Here is a 25,744-nt window from a genome sequence, read left to right as displayed (position 1 = left end):
GTGCACTTCCTGTTTTCACAATCTACAGGAAACTTAGATGTGTGGAAATAATGTAGGAAGGAACAGGACACCGGTGGCAATGTCACTATGTTAATCTGCACAGACAAGCTAAATGTAAGGAGAGTGCACAAAAAAAACAAAAGGACACTTTATTTTCAGTGGGCTTTGCTATAGTATACTCCTTCTTTAATCCCTACTGATGCGTATCAATGTAATGGAGTGGAGGTATAGGACTTATCCCGAGTGGGGCAGCAGTCATAAGGCACTGCATCTCAGTGCTAGAGGCGTCACTACAGACACTCTGGTTCGATTCCAGGCTGTATCACAACCGGCATTGCTTGGGTTGTACTATAGGGCGGCAACACAATTGGTCCAGCGTCAGTCCGGGTTTGCCCGTGCTAGGCCGTCATTGTAAATAAGAATTTGTTTTAACGACTTGCCTAGTTAATAAATGTTGTTTTTTTTATTTTAAAAATATCAATGATGTAGTGCAAATAGAGAAATCATGCACAAAGTAGCCTTTACAATCACAAGCACGTGAAATATATTGACACACACAGCCTAGTTCAGTGGAATATCATCTGCAGGCCGCAAGAGTGTGCAGCTCTCAACTGGTTTTGGCATGGAGCGAGCTCACAGAAGAATGAATTGGTAAGCCGGTATGGAAGGAAAGCCTTTCAACGGATGATATCTACCAGTAAATGCTAACTAAGACAACAATGGGTATGCAAACAGGTATTGAAAAAGTATAGTCCAAAGTGTTGGTTAGTAGGCTATTTGTGATGCGCGAATTGTCATCATGCACTGTTTGCATCAGGGGCGTGTGACATGGATGGGTCTGGGTGGACAGAGGCCCACCCACTGGGGAGCCAGAACCTGACAGACCCACCCAATCAGATTGAGGTGGACTTATCCAACATTTAAAAAATATATATACAGTATATTAAGAAAAGGTGTGATTTTGAGTGAAAATCAGAAGAATCTATAGGAAACAGGATTTTCCCCACAGGGAGCTTTCCTTCGCTGGGAGGGCCGTGTTGGGAACTTTTGACAAAATTAGAGTAATACCCACATCTCCAGGCACCACTACACCACTGATAGGGCTGATGGAAAGACAGCAGTCAACACAGCATGATGTTTAAATCACCACTACCACTGGATAGGGCTGATGAACAGACCCCATCACACCAGCACAATGTTAAATCACACTACACCACTGGATAGGGCTGATGGAAAGACAGCATCACAACACAGATGATGTTAAATCACCACTACACCACTGGATAGGGCCTGATGGAAAGACAGCAGTCACACACAGCACATGTTTAAATCACCACTACACCACTGGATAGGGCTGATGGATAGACAGCAGTTCACACAGCAAAATGTTAAATCACCACTACACCACTGGATAGGCTGATGGAAGACAGCAGTCACACAGCACAATGTTAAATCACACACATACCACTGGATAGGGCTGATGGAAAGACAGCAGTCACACAGCACAATGTTAAATCACCACTACACCACTGGATAGGGCTGATGGAAAGACACGCAGTCCCACAGCATGATGTTAAATCACCAACCTACACCACTGATAGGGTGATGGAAGACAGCAGTCACAACACAGCACAATGTTAAATCACCACTACACCACTGGATAGGGCTGATGGATAGACAGCAGTCACACAAGCACGATGTTAAATCACCACTACACCACTGGAATAGGCTGATGGAAGCGACAGCAGTCACACAGCATGATGTTAATCACCACTACACCACTGGATAGGGCTGATGGAAAGACAGCAGTCACACACAGCATGATGTTAAAGGATAAGCAGTCCATGAACTCGACATAATAAGCCAGTATGTCCCAATCATAAGAATACAAAAACACAACCATTAAGCATTTCACAATCAAAATGTACAACTATAACTTCCCATTTCACATTTAGCGCTACAAGTAACTGATTACCATAAAGTTTAAAGTGGAACTGAAAACGTGTTAAACTACTTTCATAATATCAGTCAAAAATATACAATTCCCAGTATTCATCACAAAACCACCTTTATAAGAGTTTTAGAATAGATTTGTTTAACTCAACGTTCCGTGATGTACACTAACGATTGTTGGCAGAATAGATGGATGCAGTTCAATGCATGATTTCATATCATTCAACCAATACATTTCTTGGTAGTTAAAAAAATATTGCTATCAGGTTGTAAATCACAGCTGGCCTGGTAACATCGTTTGCTGCCTCCATCTGGATGCACTGTTTCAGTTTCAATTACCCAATATTCTGGAAAAACAGACGAATGTATCTAAGGCTGGGAATGTCAATACAATCAAAACTAGCAAAAAGAACAATGATCACAAGTCAGTCATAGGGTGGCTAATAGACTAGCGTATCTATTTATGTAGCAACTCTAAAAACACTGAGCCTGACGTTCGCTAGCTGCTAGCTGCTAGGAGGATGCCAAGCAATTGGATGAGTGGGTGAGTTACTGACTTTTTCCCCTCATTCATTTTTCGGTGGCTATAACAAGAATTAGAGAGGCCAGGTGTCATTTGGTTAGCTAACAAGAACTTGTCCGACTGTTATCCAATTAGCATATCTCTTAGCAAATTAATTCTGGCTATCTACTCCGATTTCAGAGGACTCTCATCTGTAGTGTGCCAGAGCGCAGAATAACTGACGCATTTAGGAAGGCGCAACTCCTCACTGAATAAGACCGGTTGTCAGTAAACGTAGGCACAAAAATAATAGTTAGTCAAGAACACTCTAGATAAACTGTAAGGGGTGAGTGACTGGTTGCGGGAAGTCAGGCACAGGAGAGCAGAGATGGGTGATACAGGAGAACTTTAATAATACACCCTGGCCCACGGCAGCAGGCAGTCACAAAGCACAACCATGGTAACATGAACCGGATTAAACAAAAACAAACACACGCTAGGTTTGAAACAAACATAGCGCAAGCCAGCCTGTAGCGTAACACCCTACACAAAGAAAAATTCCACACACAGACATTAGGGAAACAGAGAGGTAATACATACATTTAGTTCTGAATGAGGGAATGTGAACCCCAGGTGTGCGGGAAAACAAGACAAAACAAATGGAAAATGAAAGGTGGAGCAGCGATGGCTAGAAGACTGGTGACTTCGACCACCGAACGCCGCCCGAACAAGGAGAGGGAACCGACTTTCGGGCGGAAATGTCGTGACAATAACATGTCACAGCCTAGCTACCAGCTCTTTGCTACGGCAAGTAAAATGGTCCAGAGGGTGTTTCCTCATTTTGTGTCTATAAAGTAGCTAGGCTAGCAAGCTAGCCAACTTTAGCCAGTTAGCTTTTGTGCTTGGTTAGGAAAGCATGCATTGCAGGTAAGCTGCAGAAGGACGAGGAGGCTCAATTCCCACTCGTTTATCAGTGCAATTTTGACGGCCAACTAAAAAAGTTTGAGAGGGTTTATCTAATGTTACTTGTTAGCATTTTATTAATCTTGCTCCGGCTAGTGTTTAGTTGTTGATCTGTGGTTGTTGATGTGCCATAACTGAGAGAGAGTCTACCTTTCATGTTGTTTGAATCAATAGGACTATAAAAATCGTTTCCCAAATGTAAGAGTGACTCCTGTGGTGTTTCATTTAGTTGCAGAAATGAATTCAGGCGTATTTTGTGGCTTTTTGGCAAATGCAATTCTAATGGATCTAAAGTCTCCCATGTTGCAACTGCGTGTAAACATACAGGTCCAGTTCAAATTGAATGATGTGCAGCCCCATGTTGTAAATGGCTTGTTTCACTTTTTTGTAAGAAGCCCTACCTGTAGCTCGTGATTGGCTATAGCACACCGGTCTTGTCGTAGACTCCGAGTCCTGGCACGAGGACAGATTGGTATTATTAGGTTGTAGTTTAACTGGCAGTTGTCTATGATTGTCCAAAGTCACCGCCAGCACAATACCCACTCATATATTGCTTATAGAGTTTTCACAAATGCCTTAGATACTAATCACAGAAAACGATCTAAGAAATTTATGGAAAACGGTGAACTGACATATATCATAAGTGGTCGCTTTTAATCAGATTGTCATGTTGCTAAAATGCTGTAGTTCACTTTAAATGCAACATGTTTTCACACAACATAACTTATTTTCGAAAAGAAGATGGCTTACACACAAGGAAAGTGAACGCGTGCAATAACAAGCACCATGTTCCTCACTAGATGAGATAATTTGAAACTTAAACTTATTGTTTGAAAGACCCCCCCCCCCCCCCCCCCCCCCCCCCACCCCACCCCCCCCCTCATTCTTGGAAAGGGAGAAGCTAACAAATTAGCAACAACATCCTCTTGATAAGACCTGCTGCAGCGCGTCTGCAAACTAGCTGCAACAACAAGCTACCTAGCTAGCTAACAGCCTTGGGAAAAACTAACTGCTCGTATTGCGCAGTGACCTGGTTGGCCTTCAGAGGGCAAGAAGTTTCCATATGTTTTTTGGTAAAAAACGGGCCCACCATTAAGTCAAAATGTGTGGTTGATTCACTGTCCACTCCAAAGACTGTTTTCATAATACAGTTGAATGGCAGATGCCTTCATACTAAGCTTTCTGATGGCCCTAGCCGATGGCTGACTTGCTAGCTAATATCTATCCTCAGAGACCAGCAAAAGAACAAATCCTGGTTGTGATCTTTTTTTGCTCTTCAGTGTTACCCTTTACTTCCAAGCAAACTGAAAAGATTAAATCAGAACATAATTGAAAATAATTATATAATAATTATTATTTTAATAAATCCTTAGCCCTTCTCTGAAGGCGTAGCAGGCCCATTTGTCCCACGTGTGTTGGGTTAGTAATAAGTTTGTAGAGTGGCTCTATTTCCCCAGAATGCATTTTTTCACTAATTTTGAATGTCTAAAGAATACCACATGTTGTTCTGAAATATGACACAGAAATACCTGGGATTTGGAACTCCTTATAGTGGTGATTTTAAAAATGATGGTCATGAATTGACCACATTTTTCTAGTCTTGGTCTTGACTCGGTCCTCGGACCCCTTGTCCCCTCCCGCTCCATTGACTCAGATTCGATTATCTCCGTCTTGGTCTTAGAATTCTGGTCTCCTTTAGGTGATCTGCCAACACAACACTGTTAGTTGAGGGTTTTGAAGTAGATGCATGCGGTCTTATTTTTTAGTAATGTTCAATGCCTCACTTGATTTCCATCAACTATATCGAGAACCCTGAAGACGGGACAAAAGTGCATGACAAGTTGGCCCAGAGGAAGCCAGCTGGTTCTCAACCCTTACATTGGCCCCATTCTTCCCAGAAGCTCACTGGGTTTGAGCGAAATGACCCTCTAGCGAGGTAAGTACACACACATCATAAACACACAACACCAACTTGATATGTCCTTGTCCCCTGTCTTTTTACCCACAGAGTAGCAGCCTGGTGCTGATATGTCGCCTTGTCCCCTGTCTTTTACGCCACAGAGTAGCAGCCCTGGTGCTGATATGTCCCTTGTCCCCTGTCTTTTCACCACAGAAGTAGCAGCCCTGGGTGCTGATATGTCCCTTGTCCCCTGTCTTTTCCCCCCACAGAGTAGCAGCCACTCGTGGCTAATATGTCCCGCTTGTCCCCTGTCTTTTTACCCACCCGAGTAGCAGCCCTGGTGCTGATATGTCCCTTGTCCCCCCTGTACTTTTTGACCCACAGAGTAAGGCAGCCCTCGGTGCTGATATGATCCGCTTTGTCCCTTCTTTTTTACCACAGAGGTAGCAGCACCTGGGATGCTGAGCATGTCCCTTGTCCCCTGTCTTTTTACCCTACAGAAGTACAGCCTGGTGCTGGATATGTCCCTTGTCCCCTGTTCCTTTTTACCCACAGAGTAAGCAGCCCTGGTGCTAGATATGTCCTTGTCCCCTGTCTTTTTTACCCACAGAGTAGCAGCCTGGGTGCTGTATCGTCCTTGTCCCCTGTCTTTTTACCCCCAGATAGCAGCCTCGGTGCTGATATGTCTGTCCCTGTCTTTTTACCCACAGGGAGTAACAGCCCCTGGTCCTCTTGTTCCTCTCTACTTCTTTCATTTTCATGTCCTAATTGAAGGGTGAAGATGTGCTGACTTCTCTCTCCTGGATGTCTGTGCGTCTTGCCACCTGTCTAACGTTGTGTGTTTCACTGCCGCTGTAGTACAACCCCTTTACCCCAATTAGAGTTGCCCCGGATCATAGATCTAGAATTGTACCCAATCTCAATTTAAACTCCAACTCCCTCTCTCTCTTTGGTTTCTCTCCCCACACAACACACACAGAAAGCACACCAATTTAGATTTATTTTTGTTTGTTATGATGCTCTTATTTGGTTACATAGAGTGCCAAGTCAAAGTTTGGACACATTTATTCTTTCCAAGGGTTTTTCTTTAATCTTTAACTATTTCTACATTGGTAAATAATAGTGAAGAACATCAAAACTATGAAATCACACATATGGAATCATGTTAGCTCAACCAGATACATTTAAACCAAATGCAAACTAATTCTAAATAAAGTCACCAACAGTGTCACCAGCAAGCACACCACACGATCACACCGTCCTCCTCATGCTTCACGATGGGAAACACACATAAGGAGATAATCGTTCACCTATTCTGTGTCTCACAAAGACACAGTGGTTGGAACCACAAATCGCAAATGTTGGACTATCAGACCAAAGGACAGATTTCCACCAGTTAATGTCCATTGTTTCATGTTTCAATGCCCAAGCAGTCTCTTCTTTTTATTGGTGTCCTTTAGTAGTGGTTTATGTTGCAGCAAATTGGACCATGAAGGCCTGAATTCACGCAATCTCCTCTGAAACAGTTGATGTTGAGATTCTGTCTGTTACTGAACTCTGAAGCATTTATTTGGGAAGCAATCTGAGGCTGGTAACTCTAATGAACTTGGTCCTCTGCACCAGAGTTAACTCTGGTTCTTCTTTTCTGTGGGTGGTCTTCAATGAGATGGCAGTTTCACAAAGAGCTTGATGGTTTTGCGACTAACTTGAAGAAAACTTTAATTCCAAGTGAAATGTTCAGTAATTGACTAACCTTCATGTCTAAGGTAATGATGGATGTCATTTCTCTTTGGCTTATTTGAGCTGTTCCTTGCCATAATATGGACTTGTCTTTTTACCAAATGGGCATCTTCTGTATACCAGCCACTCCCGAGTGGCTTTGCGGTCTGAGGCACTGCATCTCAAGTGCGAGAGGCATTACTACAGACCCTGGTTCGATCCAGGCTGTATCACAACTGGCCGTCGATCGGAATCCCATAGGGCGGCACACAATTGGGCCCCAACGTCGTCCGGGTTGGACAAGGGTTTGGCCGCGGGTAGGCTTTCATTGTAAATAATTAACTGACTTGCCTAGTGACAATAAAAATAAATACTTGTCACAGAAACTGATTGGCTCAAAACGCAGGAAAGAAATCCACAAATTTACCTTTTAAAAAGGCACACCTGTTACATTGAAATGTATTCCAGGTGACTAACCTCATGAAGCTGAATCGAGCCAGAATGCCAAGAGTGTGCAAAGCTGTCAATCAAGGCAAAGGGTGGCTACTTTGAAGAATCTCAAAAATAAAATATATGTTTGATTTTGTTTAAAACTTTTTGGGTTACTACATGATTCGCATATGTGGTTATATCATAGTGTTTGATGTCGTCAGCTATTATTTAAAAATGTAGAAAATATTAAAGAAAACCCGTGGAATTCAGTAGGTGTGGTCCGAACTTTTTTCAAACTGGTACTGTGTATATACAGTATATACAGTGCATTCGGAAAGTATTCAGACCCTTCACTTTTTCCACAATTATGTTTAGTTACAGCCTTATTAGAAAATCAATTAAATTGTTTTCCCCTATTCAATCTAGCACACAATACCCATAATGACAAAGCACCAAACCAATGTTTTAGACATTTTTGCCAATGTATTAAAATAAAAATCTGATAAAATATCATATGTACAATAAGTCAATCAGACCTTTGTTTAAGCACCTTTGGCAGCGATTACAGGCTTGAGTATCCTTGGGTATGAAAGCTACAAGCTTGGCGAACACCTGTAATTTGGGGAGTTTCTCCCATTCTTCTCTGCAGATCACTCAAGCTCTGTCAGGTTGGATGGGGAGCGTCGCTGACAGCTATTTTCAGGTCTCCCAGAGATCTTCGATCAGGTCCCAAGTCCGGGCTCTGGGCACTCAAGGACATTCAGAGACTTGTCGCCGAAGCCACTCCTGCGTTTGTCTTGCTGTGTACTTTAGGGTCGTTGTCTGTTGTATTGAGAATTTTTCGCAGAACATGTGTGGCCATTTATACATTTCAGGATTGTCCGCACGATGAGTGCCCCTCTCAATGTGGGTTTGGGTCAATTAGAGCACCATTAGACATGCACCTGTCTGGGGAGTGGACATGACGGGTGATTCCTGTAACAAGGTGGTACGGCTGAATGATGCACCTGTTGCTCTGGTTACACCTCTGGGACTTTTCCCAGAACATGGGTGTTCCTTTGCAGAGAATGACATGTCTGGTTAGGTCTGTAAAATGTATCTATGGATTTTTTTTTGCTGTTTGCATGGTCCTACATGCATGCACCTGTCTTAGTCGAGAAAAGTCTGTATGTTTGAACTGTTGGTGTGGTCTACAGTTTCCCCTAATATGAAACCAAACTAAAATGAGTGGCAAGGAAATAAGATAACGGTGTCTGAAATGCGCAGAGGGGATGAGTCCATTAAGAAGGAGTTAACTAGTGTGACTTTTAAGGAAGGAAGAATGTAAAGAAGTATGTGCCAAGACAGGAAAAGTGAGTTCCTATTCATGATCCAGCCGCTTTTTATGTCATAATAAAAGTCTATTTGAACACACAGGCTCCGGTATTTTGTGAAATATTATTGACTGAATATTTCCACACATTTGAAGGTGAAACCTTTGCCGCTAGTCTGAGGTCCTGAAGCGCTCTGGAGCAGGTTTTCATCAAGAGATCTTTCTGGTACTTTGCTTATGCATCGGTCCTTCGATCCTGACTAATCCCCCAGTCCCTGCCGCTGAAAAACATACCCACAGCATGATGCGGCGCCACCTGGATTCCTCCAGATGTGAATGCTTGGTATTGCAGGCCAAAGAGTTCAATCTTGGTTTAATCAGACCAGAGAATCTTGTTTCCTCATGGTCTGCAGAGTCCCTTTTGGTACTTTTTTGGGCAAAACTCAAGCGGGTGTCAGTGCCTTTTACTGAGGAGTGGCTTCCGTCTGGCAACTCTACCATACATGCCTGATTGGTGGAGTGTTGCCGAAGATGGTTGTGCCTCTGAAGGTATCTCCCATCTTCACAGAGGAACCGGAGCTCTGTCAGAGTGACTCTTGGGTTCTTGGCATCTCCCTGACAATGCCTTTCTCTCCCGATTGCTCAGTTTTGGCCGGGGTGGCCAGCTCTAAGAAGAGTTTGGTGGTTCAAGTTCTTCCACTTAAAAGAATGAGGAGGCCCACTGTGTTTTGGGACCTCAAATGCTGCAGAAATGTTTTCGTACCTTCCCCAGATCTGTTCCGTCGACAACAATCCTGTGTGGGACCTTTAAATGGACATTCTTCGACCTCATGGCTTGGTTTTTCCTCTGAACATGCACTGTCAACTTGTGGGACCTTATATAGAAGGTGTGTGGCCTTTCAAAAATTCATCGTCCAACTCAATTAATTTACCAACAGGTGAACTCCAATCAAGTCGTAGAACATCTCAAGGATTGATCAAAATGGAAACAGGATCGCACTGAGTTCAATCGAGCTCATAGGCAAAGGCTCTGAATAATTATGGTAATAAAGGTCTTTCTGTTTTTTTTATCAATTTTTAATACATTTCCCACATTTCTAAAAAACCTGTTTTCACTTTATTATTGGGTTATTGTGTTTAACATTGAATAAGGCTGTAATGTAAGAAAATGTGGAAAGGTTGACATCAGATCTCCCCACGGGAAGACCAAGGTAGGGAGAAGCAGGGGAATCTCTAACTTTGTACAGGTACTAATGCAATTAGTAATGCAATTAGTTTGTGGGCAATTTAGTTGTGTGTTTTCTTGTTTAAAGTGCAATCCTGTAATAATGCAGGTATCTTCTTTATAAGTGTGTTATTCCTATTTGTGCCTTGTGTGATATAGGATTTGTGAAAATTTTAGTTTTAATTTGTGTGTTTTTTTTAGCATAGGGTAATAGTGTAATAATTGAAATTCTCTATTTTTAATCTGTATTTATATACAACAGTTTATTGTCTATTTGTCTTTGTATTCTTTTTTATAATTTTGAGTGTTTATTTTTGTATATATATTTATATAGTTTTAAATGTTTTATGATTATTTAATTGTGTTGGTTCCAAATGTTGAATTAAAATGTTAGTTGGTGCAGAATGGTTGCTTTTTTTTCTTTCTTGGGGGGGCATACAAGCTAGAAACCGCCAACTGGAATTGAAATATATAAACTAGATTAGCCAAATTGTTTAACCTGAGGCATAACCCCCCAAAACCAAGGACCTAATTAGACTACTATGTTGTTTATCATTGGTGGTTGTCATGGAGGACTTGAATTGGGCTCGTTGCTTCGAGTTTGAAATGGAAATGCTGCGCTCATGGAATGGCAGAGCGTTTGAGCACTTTGAAAAGTGCTATTTGCAACGTGAAAAATGAATACATATGCTCGTTTGCTGTAGGCCTATTGTTTCGTTTTTGTTTGGTGACAGTTTGATAATCTCGACAATTTGAAGCCTCTTTATGTCTATAAAAAGTGCGCCGAGTTTTGAGCCATTGTGTCCATTAGGCACTGAGGGATCTTATTTTTTTATCAGCACGAAATTAGATTGAGCAATAAAAGCCCGCTCGTGGTCTTCTTAAATTTGGACTATTTTTTGACAGCATGGCGCACAATACCAACAGCGGAGTTTACAAGGGAGGAACTCAAAACTTTTTTCCATGGACGGGTCCGCATAACGCAGCTGCAGCATGAACGCGGGTTTCCACTCTATCCACTGGGGCGTATTCCATTACGCCAATTCTGTTGCAAAACGTTTTTTAAACGAAGCAAACGAACGAAACGGGAGGGACCTACCGCTGAAAATTTGTCGCAATAGAACTCTCTCTTTGCTCTGTCTGCTTCCGTTTGGTTACAAAAATATGCTTGATAGGCAGCTTAAACACTTCAATTCAACCACGATTTGGTTAAAATACACATATACATTTGTGAACAGAAAATCCACAAAACCACAATCCATAAGGGTTCAAAGGGCTAAATGCAAGATAACAGCAGTGTGATTCACATCATTGCGTAAGTAAGACCTAGATATCAACAATACATTCTAACCGTATCGTAGCCTTACAGCATTGCTGTCCGTCCTACCCCAAGCGTTGTTCAAAGGCTACAGCAATTGCTGTCGTCCTTACCCCCAAGCGTTTGTTCAAGCTACAGCATTGCTGTCGTCCTTACCCCAAGCGTTTTGTTCAAGGCTAACAGCATTGCTTGTCCGTCCTTACCCCCAAGCGTTGTTCAAAGGCTACAGCATTGGCTGTCGTCCTTAGCCCCCAAGCGTTTGTTCAAGGCTATAGCATTGTGTCGTCCTTACCCTCAAGACGTTTGTTTTTTCCCCCAAGGCGTTCCCCCCCAGCAAATTTTGCCCCTTGGTTTTTTCCCCCCCCCGTCCTTACCCCCAAGCGTTTGTTCAAAGGCTACAGCAATGTTGTCGTCCTTACCCCAAGTTTATTCAAGGCTACAGCAATGCTTGTCGTCCTTACTCCCGCAAGCCGTTTATTCAAGGCTACGCATTGGCCTGTCGTCCTTACCCTCAAGCGTTTATTCAAGGCTAAGCAGCAATGCTGTCGTCCTTACCCCCAAGCGTTTGTTCAATGCTACGCATTGCTGTCGTCCTTACCCCAAGCGTTGTTCAAATGCTACAGATTGCTGTCCGTCCTTACGCCTCAAGCGTTTATTCAAGGCTACAGCAATGCTGTCGTCCTTACCCCAAGCGTTTGTTCAATGCTACAGCATTGCTGTCGTCCTTACCCCCAAGCGTTTGTTCAAGGCTACAAGCATTGCTGTCTCTTAACCCAAGCGTTTGTTCAAGGCTACAGCATTGCTGTCGTCCTTGACCCTCAAGCGTTTGTTCAAGGCCTACAGCATTGCTGTCGTCCTTACCCAGCGTTTATTCAAGGCTACAGCAATGCTTGTCGTCATACCCCCAAGCGTTTATTCAAGGCTACGCATTGCTGTCGTCCCTTTACCCTGCAAGCGTTTATTCAAGGCTACGCAATGCTGTCGTCCTTACCCCCAAGCGTTTTATTCAAGGTTACAGCAATGCTGTCGTCCTTAACCCCAAGAGTTTGTTCAAGGCTACAGCATTGCTGTCGTCCTACCCTAACTCAGGTGGAAAACAGGCTGCCTAAGTATGATCCCCAATCAGAGACGAACGATAGACAGCTGCCTCTGATTGGGAACCATACCCGGCCAACAAAGAAATAGAACACATAGATTTGCCCACCCAAGTCACACCCTGACCTAACCAAATAGAGAATAAAAAGGATCTCTAAGGTCAGGGCGTGACAGGATGGGCCTGGAGAAATGTAAACACAAAAATTCATAGACAGAACTATGGATGCAAGGACTGACCATCCACAATATAAAAATTGTAGTTTTAACCATGTTTTTTGAGGCTATACAGTGGTTGTTTACATGTACAATGTTTACAAACATTGGAGTAAAACAAGCTTATATTTTGGGTTCTGATGGGCTACAACAGTTGAACTAAGCTCATGAAACATTTATAATTTATATTCTTCAAGAATCAATGGGTTTATATATACAGATAATACGCAATTGAACGCAGAAACTACAGATTGCCCCTTTAAGTTCATCAAAAGTGTGCAAGTTTCAACATGTGTCAGATAGGCATATGGATAAAAAGTATATATATATCAGCACAAATAACATTAAATATTATATATAAATATATAAAAGATTGCGGTCCAAACTTGTTCACAATACCACGGAGGAGTTTAGAAGAGAGGAACTTCCTCAAACGTTTATTCCAAAGGCTGGGATCCGTACTATGCAGCTGTTGGCAAGAGCACATTGTTCACTGGCTGTCCACTGGTTGCAATAACAATGATTGATAGGCAGCTTAAACTTCTTCAATTCACCCATTTATTGGGTTAAAATACACATTTACGTTTGTCACCAGCCATCCACAACAACTATGCAGATGCAGAAGATGCAGATAACAAAATGATACACCTTCCTAGGATTCTAGCTTTAAATAACGGTATAAGGACTGATATCTAGTCAAACTCATATTTCATGGACTATAATTAACATAGCCTGCTAACTTAGAGGGAAAAGTTGATGTTGTAATGCCGGGCTGTTCCTGAAGCATAGGCRWARCCTACTACCACGCCAACATGGCCGTCCGAACTTATCTGTCGGACTAATTGCTTGATTTAATTTGTTTTCCTCATTGCACTGCTGTCATCAAAAAKCATCGCTTAGATGCGGTGTCCAGTGCGCAATAGAGCGACGCGTTGGAGTACCCCTGCTGCCTAATTTGGGCAGCCTTCCGCACCTCTGTGCGTTGTTGATTTCCGCCAGCAGAGGGCACACATTTCAGCTAAATGTTCCGATGTGGCTTGTTGTTCCCTTGTTACAATTCGTATTGTATTAAACCTGATTTATTGTAGCCTACCTTCTGTTGCGCTTTCTAGACCTGAGTTTCCCCTATTACAGGCAGATGCATTGACAGTCATTGGACTACCTACCTCCCAAATTCACATGGTGTCGTTGGTAGATGATAAAGTTTCACTCTTTCAACCAAGCCCTTACTCAGGCTGAGTTAGTACAGCAGTGATCATTATTATACTACAGATGAAAAGGTAGTTGATGATATAGGTGTCTGATTCTTTTGTCCATGGCAGTGATCATCAACGATGGAGCAGGTGTTGGTTAASACTCTGGATGAGTTGACGAGTGACGAGATGAAGAGATTCCAGTGGCTCCTGATCAAGCACCAGAGGCGTGGCTATGAGCCCATCAGTAAAAGCGAGTTGGATCGCGACACAAGCAGGGAGAATACCGTGGAGCTGATGGTGAACAAATACAGAGAGAATGGGGCTCTGGGTGTTACAATTAATATCCTGAAGGACATGCACCAGAATAAACTTGCTGACGAGTTAAAGACAAAGGCAAAGATTCTCAAAAGAGGTAATACAGAATTTACAAATTACAGGTCATAGACACCTATGATGAAAATGATAGCTTGAACATGTGAGCGTGTGCACAAAACGATAAGTGAGTGCAAACTAGGGAGAACAGACCGTGTCATCAATGATGGACCATTTAAAGCACATGCCGGACAAGTCCTCCTCCGTAAACCACCCGTGAGTGAGTGGCTGACTCGTTCCGGTGTTCGAGAGTTATAGAGACTATATTGGCGTCAGCCCTGTCTCAGATACCTGTTCAATATTCATCTTCACTTGCGTTGAAAACAGCACTTCTAAAATGTTCTTATATGAGATTGGAGAGAACCAAACATTGGGAGATCTGTTAGGTACCGCTCCTCTGCCATAGTAATTTTCCACAGATGCGTGACTGTCGGTTCCATCTGTCGTTTAAGGACTTGATCCTTCTTGCAGTTCAAACCACATGATCATTTTCAATGAGGTTCAAGTCTGGAAGAACAGTGAGATGCAACTCTTACAAGAATACTTGATGATAGGCAATACATTTCTAAGCATCAATAATAATATATACTTCATATTGAGAAACAGTACAAATTGGATGGCAGGACTCTACAAGGTGTTGAGCGTCCACAAATGGGCCGTCCATATGTATGACATCCACCTTAGCTTTCCAAAGATTGAAGCTGTCGGAAGTTAGGCTGGTATGTTCTAATTGGGGCGCGGTGTAGGGTACCACTTGTTGATACATAAGGGAAACGCTGCGTGAGCGTAAGAAAAAACCCAGCATGACAGGTGTGCACGTGACACACACAACCACGAGTTGCGTCACATGTGGCCAACATATACCCATCTATGAACATGCCAGCTGAGATCTCATCAATTTGGGACTTATAAGTAAGCGCTTTATAGTCCTATGCTCCAAGTGATACTACCCCTGCTGAAAAAATAAGCACAATTATACCATCGAAATCCATGTACTCCAAAATCTGTCTGCAAGGCCGCAAATAAACACTTCCATATTGTCGCTTTAAAACCGCTCCTACACCCTCGTATTCTAAACAAGCTTGGAATATGAAGTGGTGCAACAGAGACTAGAACAACCGTAGCAACAACCCTAATAAAGAGAATATGCATTACGCGTGGATTGCAACACTGGATCAGTCGTGTCATGAGACCCTACAGAAGCAAGTTATACCAAACGAATACTTGACAGAATGCAACATAAATCCAACACGGAGATTATATACGCGTTTGGGAAATATCACACTCCTCAAGATGGTCAATGTAAGGTTTCCAGATTTTATCAAACGCTTTTTTTTGCTTAATTTAATAAAACTCAGAGCTAATGGAATGTAACTACATAGATCAGCCCTCCAGTTCCTTGACGGTGAGTAATGATGCTTTCCCAATTGACACGCTATAAAATAAATAAATGTTGCAGCAATTAATATAAGCTAGCTTACAAATTACACGAATCAATGATCACCAAACACTTCTACCCTCATATTCAACAGAGCGTAGTGAGAGATGGGCATGAATCTATAGATACACCATGAGTTTGACAGTATAATGATGCACACGACCGAACTATTTACCTCGCAAAAAATGGGGGTAATCACGACCATTTTTGTGCACCACTTTAGCATAGGACCCATTAGCAGTCGTATGATTAAATCATGCATACCATTAGCGCAAGACCGTGCTGGTCACATTGTAAGTGAATTTAGGATGTAGTCCAAACAGATAAATGTGTGGGGCAGGAGGGGGGGGGGGGGGGGGGGGGGCATGCATGTCCAACAATTATCTTGAATATCAATCATTTATATCTAAGGTTGAAGGAGAAAATATGAACATTTTCACATATCTGTGACCAATAGTTCTGATCAATTTCTTCTTTGAGATCGATTTCCTATTCCTTCCTTATAGGTTCTGAGTTATCATGTAGAAATTCAATTAACCCTTGATATAACTTAGAAATTAACGTATTTGGCGTTGCAGCTTATTTCAGTATTTTTTTTCAATTCTACATGCTTACGGTTCATCCAGATTCTGTTGAAGTGATTGAATAATATCGATTGAGTAAAGTCCTATGTTTCACAGTCGTGGCTGATCAAGGACATAGATAATATACAGTTAGCTGGTTTTTCGGTGGATCAGAAAGACAAAACAGCAGCCTCCAGTAAGATCGGAGGTGGAGGTTTTGCTTGCCTGAGCTAGAGTACCTCATGATAAGCTTTAGACCATACTATGTATTCTTTGTACCTGTCTATCTACCACCACAAACCGATGCTGGCACTAGGACCACACTCAATGAGCTGTATACCGCCATAAGCAAACAAGAAAATGCTCATCCAGAGGCGGCGCTCCTAGTGGTCGGGGACTTCAATGCAGGACAACTGAAATCTGTTTTGCCTATTTTCAACCAACATGTCACATGTACAACTAGAAAGAAAAAAACTCTAGATAACCTTTACTACACACAAAGCTCTCCCTCGCCCTCCATTTGGCAAATCTGACCATTACTCTATCCTCCTGGTTACTGCTTACAAGCAAAAACTCCAACAGGAAGAACCAGTGACACACTCAATACAGAAGTGGTCCGATGAAGCGGATGCTAAGCTACAAGACTGTTTCGCTAGCACAGGATGGAAAATGTTCCGAGATTCATCCGATGGCATTGAGGAGTATACCACCTCAGTCACCGGCTTCTTAATAAGTGAATCGACGACGTCGTCCCCACAGTGACCATACGTACATATCCCAACCAGAAGCCATGGATTACAGGCAATATCCGTACTGAGCTAAAGGCTAGAGCTGCCGCTTTCAAGGGACACTAATCCGGCGCTTATAACAAATTCCGCTTCACCCTACGATGATACATCAAACAGGCAAAGCGTAAATAAACCAGCTCTTGGATGTGGCAAGGCTTGCAAACTTTAACGGATTACAAAGGGAAACCCAGCCACGAGCTGGCCAGTGATGCAAGCCTACCAGGCGAGCTAAATGCCTTCTATGTTCGAGGCAAGCAACACTGAACCATGCACGAGAGCACCAGCTGTTCTCGACGACTGTGTGATCACGCTCTCCATAGTCGATGTGAGTAAGACCTTTAAAGAGTTTAACATTCACAAGGCTGCGTGGCCAGATGGATTACCAGGATGCGTACTCAGAGCATGCTCTGACCAGCTGGCAAGTATCTTCACTGACATTTTCAAACTATCCCTGACCCAGTCTGTAATACCTACATGTTTCAAGCAGACTACCAAAACCCCTGTGCCCAAGAACGCCAAGGTAACCTGCCTAAATGACTACTGCCCTGTAGCACTCACATCTGTAGCCATGAAATACTTTAAAAGACTGGTCATGCCTCACATCAACACCATCATCCCAGACCCTGGACCCACTCCAATTTGCATACCGCCCCAACAGATCCACAGATAACGCAATCTCTATTGCACTCCACTCTGCCCTTTCCCACCTGGACAAAAGGAGCAACTACCTGAGGATGCTGTTCATTGACTACAGCTCAGCGTTCATTACCATAGTGCCCTCCAAGGGCTGTAGTGCCCTCCAAGGGCTGTAGTGGAGCGGTTCAAGTTTCTTGGTGTCCACATCATTAAGGACCTATCACGTTCCAAACACATCGACACAGTTGTGAGGAGGGCACAACAACGTCTATTCCCCATCAGGAGGCTGAAAAGATTTGGCATGGGCTCTCAGATCCTTAAGTTATACAGCTGTGCCATCGAGAGCATCTTGACTGGCTGCATCACTGCTTGGTATGGCAACTGCTTGTTGAGCATACCAAGTCTGGGACCAAAAGGCTTCTAACCCAAAGCCATAAGACTGCTGAACAATGAATCACATGGCTACACGGACTGTTTGCATTGACAACCTTATCTTATTCTTATTGCTTTGCACTGCCTCTCTTGCACAGGCTTGATGTACACTCACTGGACTCTACCCACACACTCACACATACTAAACTGACACTCCAACACACACAAACACACACACACACACACACACGTGCATATTGACGCAACACACACACACATTCATTCACACGCGCTGCTGCTACTCTCTGTTTATTATCTATGCATAGTCACTTTAATAACTCTACCTACATGTACATATTACCTTAATTACCTCGACTAACCTGTACCCCCGCACATTGACTCTGTACCGGTACCCCCTGTGTTTAGCTTCGTTATTGTTATGTTATTGTGTTACTATTTTTCCTTTAGTTTATTGAGCATATTTTTCTAACTTTAAAAAAAACTGCATTATTGATTAAGGGCTCATTAGTAAGCCTTTCACGGTTGTTATGTGAGAGAAAACAATACCACCTAATGACTGATGACAACTGAGGGCTAAATAAAGGGGGAGTAATCAAGGAGAAAATGATGCCAGGTGTAACGATGGGGAACAGGTGTATGTAACGATGGGGAAAAGGTGTATGTAACGATGGGGAACAGGTGTATGTAACGATGGGGAAAAGGTGTATGTAACGATGAGGAACAGGTGTATGTAACGATGGGGAAAAGGTGTATGTAACATAGTTGCCAGGACCGGCTACATCAAGCGCCGGAGGAAGGGAGCAGGAGTGACAAATACTATTTTATATGATTTCTTAGTTGTAAAAACATAAATCAATTAAGTTTTGGATAAGTTACATTTCTATTTTATTGAACCCTTATTTTAACAGGTTGAGTGAGAACATATTCTCATTTACAGCCTGGGGAATAGTTACAGGGGAGAGGAATGAGCCAATTGGAAGCTGGGGATGATTGGGTGACCGTGATGGTAAGAGGGCCAAGATTGGGAATTTAGCCAGGACACCGGGGTTAACACCCCTACTCTTTCAATAAGTGCCATGGGATCTCTAGTGACCACAGAGTCAGAGATCTTTGATGTAATGGGTCTATTTTGCTTCAACTGGTCTTGGGACCCCTTATTAAGGTCAACAGCATCATGAACTTTACCCAGTACCAGGACATTTTTTGTCAAAAACCTGGTTGCCTCTACCAGGAGGCTGAAACTTGGCCACATGTGGATCTTCTAGCAAGGCAATAACCCCAAGCACACATTAAAATCCATAAAGAAATGGTTAATTGACTACATAATCAACACATTGCAATGGCCATCTCAGTCTCCAGACTTGAACATCATTGAACATCTTTGGTTTTTGAATTTTAAGGGGACAGTCCATAACTGTCTATATCAAGGATCTGAAAATATTCTGTATGAAGGAATGATCTAATATCCCTCCCAATGTGTTCTAGAATCTCATAAAACATCTGGTAAGATTCTGTATGAAGGAATGGTCTAAGATCCCTCCCAATGTGTTCTAGAATCTCATAAAACATCTGGTAAGATTCTGTATGAAGGAATGATCTAAGATCCCTCCCAATGTGTTCTAGAATCTCATAAAACATCTGGTAAGATTCTGTATGAAGGAATGATCTAATATCTCTCCCAATGTGTTCTAGAATCTCATAAAACATCTGGTAAGATTCTGTATGAAGGAATGATCTAATATCCCTCCCAATGTGTTCTAGAATCTCATAAAACATTTTTTTTAAATACTCAGTGCAGTGAGGTATTGAAAACAGGGTGCCAATAATATTAACCCCCTATTTTTTAAGAACATGTTTTATTACTTGTTAAACAAAATGTCTTTCTCTGAGCAATTGTATTAGTATAACAGAATATGATTTTCCATTTTTTTGGCGCTCAGTATTTTTATTATTTATTTTATAAAGTATTTTTTTAATCATCTTTATCAAGGGTGCCAATAATTTTGCACCAGACTACAGGAGAACACCGGTCAAGTGAACATATTGTAAATAATTACCATCATAACTTTCAGGAGAAACCTGATATTTAGAACTATACTGAACAAAAAATATAAACACAACATGTACAGTGTTGGTCCCATGTTTTATGAGCCGAAATAAAAGATCCCAGAAATGTTCTATATGCACAAAAAGCTTATTTCTCTCAAATGTTGTTGACAAATTTGTTTACATCATTGTTAGTGAGTATTTTTCCTTTGCCAAGATAATCCATCCACCTGACAGGTGTGGTATATCAAGAAGCTGATTAAACAGCATGATCGTTACACAGGTGCACCTTGTGTTGGGTGCACCTGTGTAAAGGGCCACTCTAAAATAATGTAATGTTAATTTCTCTACCATAAGCCTCCACCAACGCCGTTTTAGACAATTTGGCAGTACGTTCAACAGGCCTCACAACCTCAGACTACATGTAACCACGCCAGCCCAGGACCTCCACATCCGGCTTCTTCACCTGCGGGATTGTCTGAGACCAGACACCCAGACAGCTGATGAAACTGAGGAGTATTTCTATCTTTAACTAATTCTGATTGACCCAAGTTGGTGGGTCTATGCCCACCCAGGCCCACCCATGGCTGCGTCCCTGCCCAGTCATGTGAAATCCATAGATTAGGGCCTAATGAATTTATTTCAATTGACTAATTTCCTTATATGAACTGTAACTCAGTAAAAATGGTAGAAATTGTTGCCTTTATATTGTTGTTCAGTATAGTTAAGTGTAATGTCYCTAATTGTTAAACATACACTGCCTGTAGAAAGTCAACACCCCCTTGAACTTTTCTTTACATTTTGTTGCATTACAAAGTGGGATTGAAATAGATTTAATTGTAATATTCTGTCATTGATCTACACAAAATACTCCATAATGTCAAAGTGAAATTAAAAAATATATTTATTTTTTTACTATTAAAWAACTAAAATATGGAAGGAGCACAGGAAAAATAGTAAAACCTGCTTTAGTCTGCTTTACACCAGACACTGGGAGATGAATTCACCTTTCAGCAGGACAATAACTTACAACACAAAGTCAAATCTACACTGGAGTTGCTTACCAAGAAGACAGTGAAKGTTCCTGATTGMCCAAGTMTTGACTTAAATCTGCTTGAAAATCTATGACAAGACTTGAACATTGCTATCTAGCCATGATCCTCAACCCCTTGGCAGAGCTTGAAGAATTTTGAAAATAATAATGGGCAAACATTGCACAATACAAGTGTGCAAAGCTCATGAGACTTACCCAAGAAGACTCACTGCTGTAGTCGCTGCCAGAGGTGATTCTAACATGTATTGACTCAGGAGGGTGAATACTTATCTAATCAAGGTATATTAGTGTTTATTTCTCCTTAATCTAAAAAAAAAAAAAAAATCACTTTGACATTACAGAGTATTTCTTTTGTAGATAGTTGACAAACAAATGACAATTAAATCACATTTTAATCACATTTTCTTACACAGGGTGTAGATTCTCTACAGGCACTGATTGGCTGCCAGGAAATGTTGTTGTTTTTGCTACAGGTTCAAATTAAAATGAGAACAAGACCACTGCAAAGGAGTAACTTAGTTTAGTTTAGTTTATTCATTTGAGCATTTTTWAAAACAAGCACACAAAACTTGAAAAGCCATATATGCACATGATCGAGGATAAGACACAATACAGTCTGTGACTTATTTCCATTGTTAAATCATGGAGGAAAACACACAATAAAGTCTGGGACTTATTTCCATTGTGGTCCTCTTGAAACAAGATGACTAGGCAAGATCCAACACGGTTGAACACAGTGTGACAGAGAGATAATAAAACATAAAAACAAAGAAGAAGAATATTGATCTCAATTTCAGTTACAGCGTAAGGTACATTCAAATGAGCCCAGAAGACATCAAACTGTTTTTTGCTTTCATTTTAAAGCTGCCCAGAGAGAARGTCATTTTTATGGACAGAGGCAACACATTCCACTCTGAGGCTCCAGTATACAAGGCTGTCATTGTAAATAAGAATTTGTTCTGACTTGCCTAGTTAAATAAAGGATGAATAAATAAATACAAAATACCTTTCCCAGCATTACTCCTGAACCTGTATAAGCACATATTAGCAACACCTGATCTGGTGCWGTGATTGTGTGCATCCCTAACATGGGGAAAGTAATTGGTTAGATATCTGGGCACAGAACCATAAATACTCCTGTAAACCAAACCCAGTCTAATCTGGGACACCTAAGCCTCAGATAGCTAACAGAGGTTTTGGTAGTCAGCACCTCAACCCCTAACTCCACTCTGATTTCAGAGGACCTACACAATTTACACTACCGGTCAAAAGTTTTCGAACACCTACTCATTCAAGGGTTTTCTTTATTTTTACTATTTTCTACATTGTAGAATAATATTAAAGACATCAAAACTATGAAATAACACATATGGAATCATGTAGTAAACAAAAAAAGTGTTATATTAAATATATTTTTAATTGTTTTTGGAATTCTTCAAATAGCCACCCTTTGCCTGGATGACAGCTTTGCACACTCTTTTCTCAACCAGCTTCATGAGAAAGTCACCTGGAATGCGTTTCAATTAACAGGTGTGCCTTCTAGAAAATGTGTAACTCTGTGTTGTTGTATGTGTCGAACTGCTTTGCTTTATCTTGGCCAGGTCGCAATTGTAYATGAGAACTTGTTCTCAACTAGRCTACCTGGTTAAATAAAGGTGAAATAAATAAATAAAATAAAAATGTAAAATCCTTGCAAATTAGTTCGCAACGAGCCAGGCGACCCAAACTGTTGCAAATACCCTGACTCTGCATGCAATGAACGCACGAGAAGTGAAGTGATTTCCGATAGTTAATATTGCCTGCTAACATGAATTTCTTTTAACTAAATATGCAGGTTTAAAAAATATATACTTCTGTATTGATTCAAAGAAAGGCATTGATGTTTATGGTTAGGTACATTCGTGGAACGATTGTGCTTTTTTCGCGAATGCGCTTTTGTTAAAACATCACCCGTTTGGCGAAGTAGGCTGTGATTCGATGATAAATTAACAGGCACCGAATTGATTATATGCAACGCAGGCCAAGCTAGTTAACCTAGTAATATCATCAACCATGTGTAGTTAACTTGTGTGGGTGAACGGATGATCCCTGCATGTGTATTTCCCATTGTAAAGCATGGAGGAGGAAGTGTTATGGTGTGGGGGTGGTTTGATGGTGACACTGTCTTTGACACTGTCTGACACTTAACCAGRATGGCTACCACAGCATTCTGCAGCGATACGCCATCCCATCTGGTTTGCGCTTAGTGGGACTATCATTTGTTTTTTAACAGGGGCTATTTTACCAAGAAGGAGAGTGATGAAGTGCTGCATCAGATGACCTGGCCTCCACAATCCCCCGACCTCAACCAAATTGAGATGGTTTGGGATGAGTCAGACCACAGAGTTAAGGAAAAMCAGCTATCAAGTGCTCAGCATATGTGGYAACTCCTTCAAGACTGTTGGAAAAGCATTCCAGGTGAAGCTGGTTGAGATAATGCCAAGAGTGTGCAAAGTTATCATCACGGAAAAGGGTAGCTATTTGAATCATCTCAAATATAAAATATATTTTGATTTTCTTCAACACTTTTTTTGGTTACTACATGAATCCATATGTGTTWTTTCATAGTGTTGATGTCTTCACTATTATTCTACAATGTAGAAAATATTTAAAATTAAGAAAAACCCTTGAATGAGTAGGTGTTCTAAAACTTTGACCGGTAGTGTAGGTCTGGACCCAAAAATAATGATCAGTTTGTACAGAGATAGCTTATTATCTCCTCCACCACTGGCTCCCTACCTGACAAGTAGAACTTTACCCAGCCTAAAGGGATAATGCTTAACCCTAGTGCCTCCAGTTTGGAGATTAGGAGACAGTGGTTAGCTGTATCAAAGGCCTTCTGTAGGTCAAGCAGTACCATTCCACAGGGATTTCTCTCATCAGTTTCTTTCCTGATGAAGTCAGTCAAGTAAAGTAGACATGAATCAGTGGTGTAAGTTTTTCTAAACTGACAGAAAATCATACATCAGATTTTGTTTGTTGACATATTCATAAATCTGCTCATTTACAACTCTCTTGCCAGCGGAAAACGGCACAACAAAGGTGAGCAGTGCGGCGAAGAGCACTGCAAAGGTGAGCAGTGCGGCGAAGAGCACTGCAAAGGTGAGCACTGCGGCAAAGAGCACTGCAAAGGAGAGCACTGCGGAAAAGAGCCTGCAAAGGAGAGCCCTGCGGCAAAGAGCACTGCAAAGGAGAGCACTGCAAAGGAGAGCACTGCAAAGGAGAGCATGCAAGGAGACACTGGCAAGGCAGAAGAGACTGCAAAGGAGAGCACTGCAAAGGAGAGAGCACTGCAAAGGGAGAGCACTGCAAAGGAGAGCACTGCGGCGAAGAAGCACATGCAAAGGAGAGCACTGCAGTGAAGAGTACTGCGGCGAAGAGCACTGCAAAGGAGAGCACTGCAGTGAAGAGTACTGCGGCGAAGAGCACTGCAAAGGAGACACCAGTGGTGAAGAGCACTGCAAAGGAGAGCACCGTGGCAAAGAACACTGCAAAGGGGAACACTACCACTGCAAAGGTGACACCAGTGGTGAAGAGCACTGCAAAGGAGAGCACTGCAGTGAAGAGTACTGTGGCAAAGAGCACTGCAAAGGAGAGCACTGCCACTGCAAAGMTGACACCAGTGGTGAAGAGCACTGCAAAGAAGAGCACTGCCAAAGGCACCTGCAAAAACTGAGCCGTTCTAGATCAAGAGGATGGGCCCATATGGTATACTTTATTTTAGTCCATTTACTTGTCAAATACCAGTTTACATTTAAGGAGGATTGTAAACTATTTTCTTAAGCTTTTCTCAGAATATTTGGAATTTTACAACCTGACAATTAAATGAAAAATATATTTTCAAGAATTGTAATGTTTAAATTTTTTCTCATGCTCTTCAGAAACATAAAATACGGCAGAAAATACTATGGTGTCAGCAGAGCTCGACAAACAGGGCTGCCCGCTGGAAACCCTCCAGGCCAGTCGATCAACCCTGTCAGTCGCCCGCTTGGGCCAGTGAAAAATATCTTGTAATAATGCTATTTTTAATCTAGGTTATGTAAAAAAAAATAAAAAAAAATGTTTTTCAACAGATGGATTCCCAAAGCTGTTCATTCGTTACTTAGATTATTTATCACATGCGCACTGCACACATATAGCATATAATATGTCGGGCAGAGAAAGCGCACAGCTCTCAAACTTCTCAATTGTGTAAGACTCCAGCCACCCAAGTCATAGACTGTTTTCTCTGCTACCGCATGGCAAGCAGTACCGGAGCGCCAAGTCTAGGACCAAAAGGCTCCTTAACAGCCCCAAGCCATAAGACTGCTGAACAGTTAATAAAATGGCTAGCCGGACTATTTGCATTGGCCACCTTATTTTTGTACTAACATTCTTGCGGTGCTCTATACACACTCACTGGACTCTACCCACACACTGACTGGACTCTACCCACACACTCACTGGACTCTACCCACACACTCACTGGACTCTACCCACACACTGACTGGACTCTACCCACACACTCACTGGACTCTACCCACACACTCACTGGACTCTACCCACACACTGACTGGACTCTACCCACACACTCACTGGAGTCTACCC

At 41.9% G+C, this 25,744-nt stretch overlaps 1 protein-coding gene across 2 annotated transcripts in view; it reads left to right on the top strand.

The window, feature by feature from the left end:
• Positions 1 to 25,233, top strand: part of LOC112068616 (glutamic acid-rich protein-like) — an 82,307-nt gene extending 57,074 nt beyond the window's left edge. For both annotated transcript variants that reach the window (XM_070438226.1, XM_070438227.1), the window contains exons 2-4: positions 13,955 to 14,240; positions 24,180 to 24,865; positions 25,039 to 25,233. In XM_070438226.1, the coding sequence (XP_070294327.1) occupies positions 13,967 to 14,240; positions 24,180 to 24,865; positions 25,039 to 25,191 (1,113 nt within the window). In that variant the 5' untranslated portion in view covers positions 13,955 to 13,966 and the 3' untranslated portion in view covers positions 25,192 to 25,233. The remainder of the gene's footprint in view (positions 1 to 13,954; positions 14,241 to 24,179; positions 24,866 to 25,038) is intronic.
• The last annotated feature ends 511 nt before the right edge of the window (positions 25,234 to 25,744 follow it).

The sequence above is a fragment of the Salvelinus sp. IW2-2015 genome, unplaced genomic scaffold (genome assembly GCF_002910315.2).
Source record: "Salvelinus sp. IW2-2015 unplaced genomic scaffold, ASM291031v2 Un_scaffold609, whole genome shotgun sequence".
Classification (NCBI taxonomy): Eukaryota; Metazoa; Chordata; class Actinopteri; order Salmoniformes; family Salmonidae; genus Salvelinus; species Salvelinus sp. IW2-2015.
Note: the sequence above shows the minus strand (reverse complement) of the source record. Positions and strands in the feature narration are given on the sequence as shown.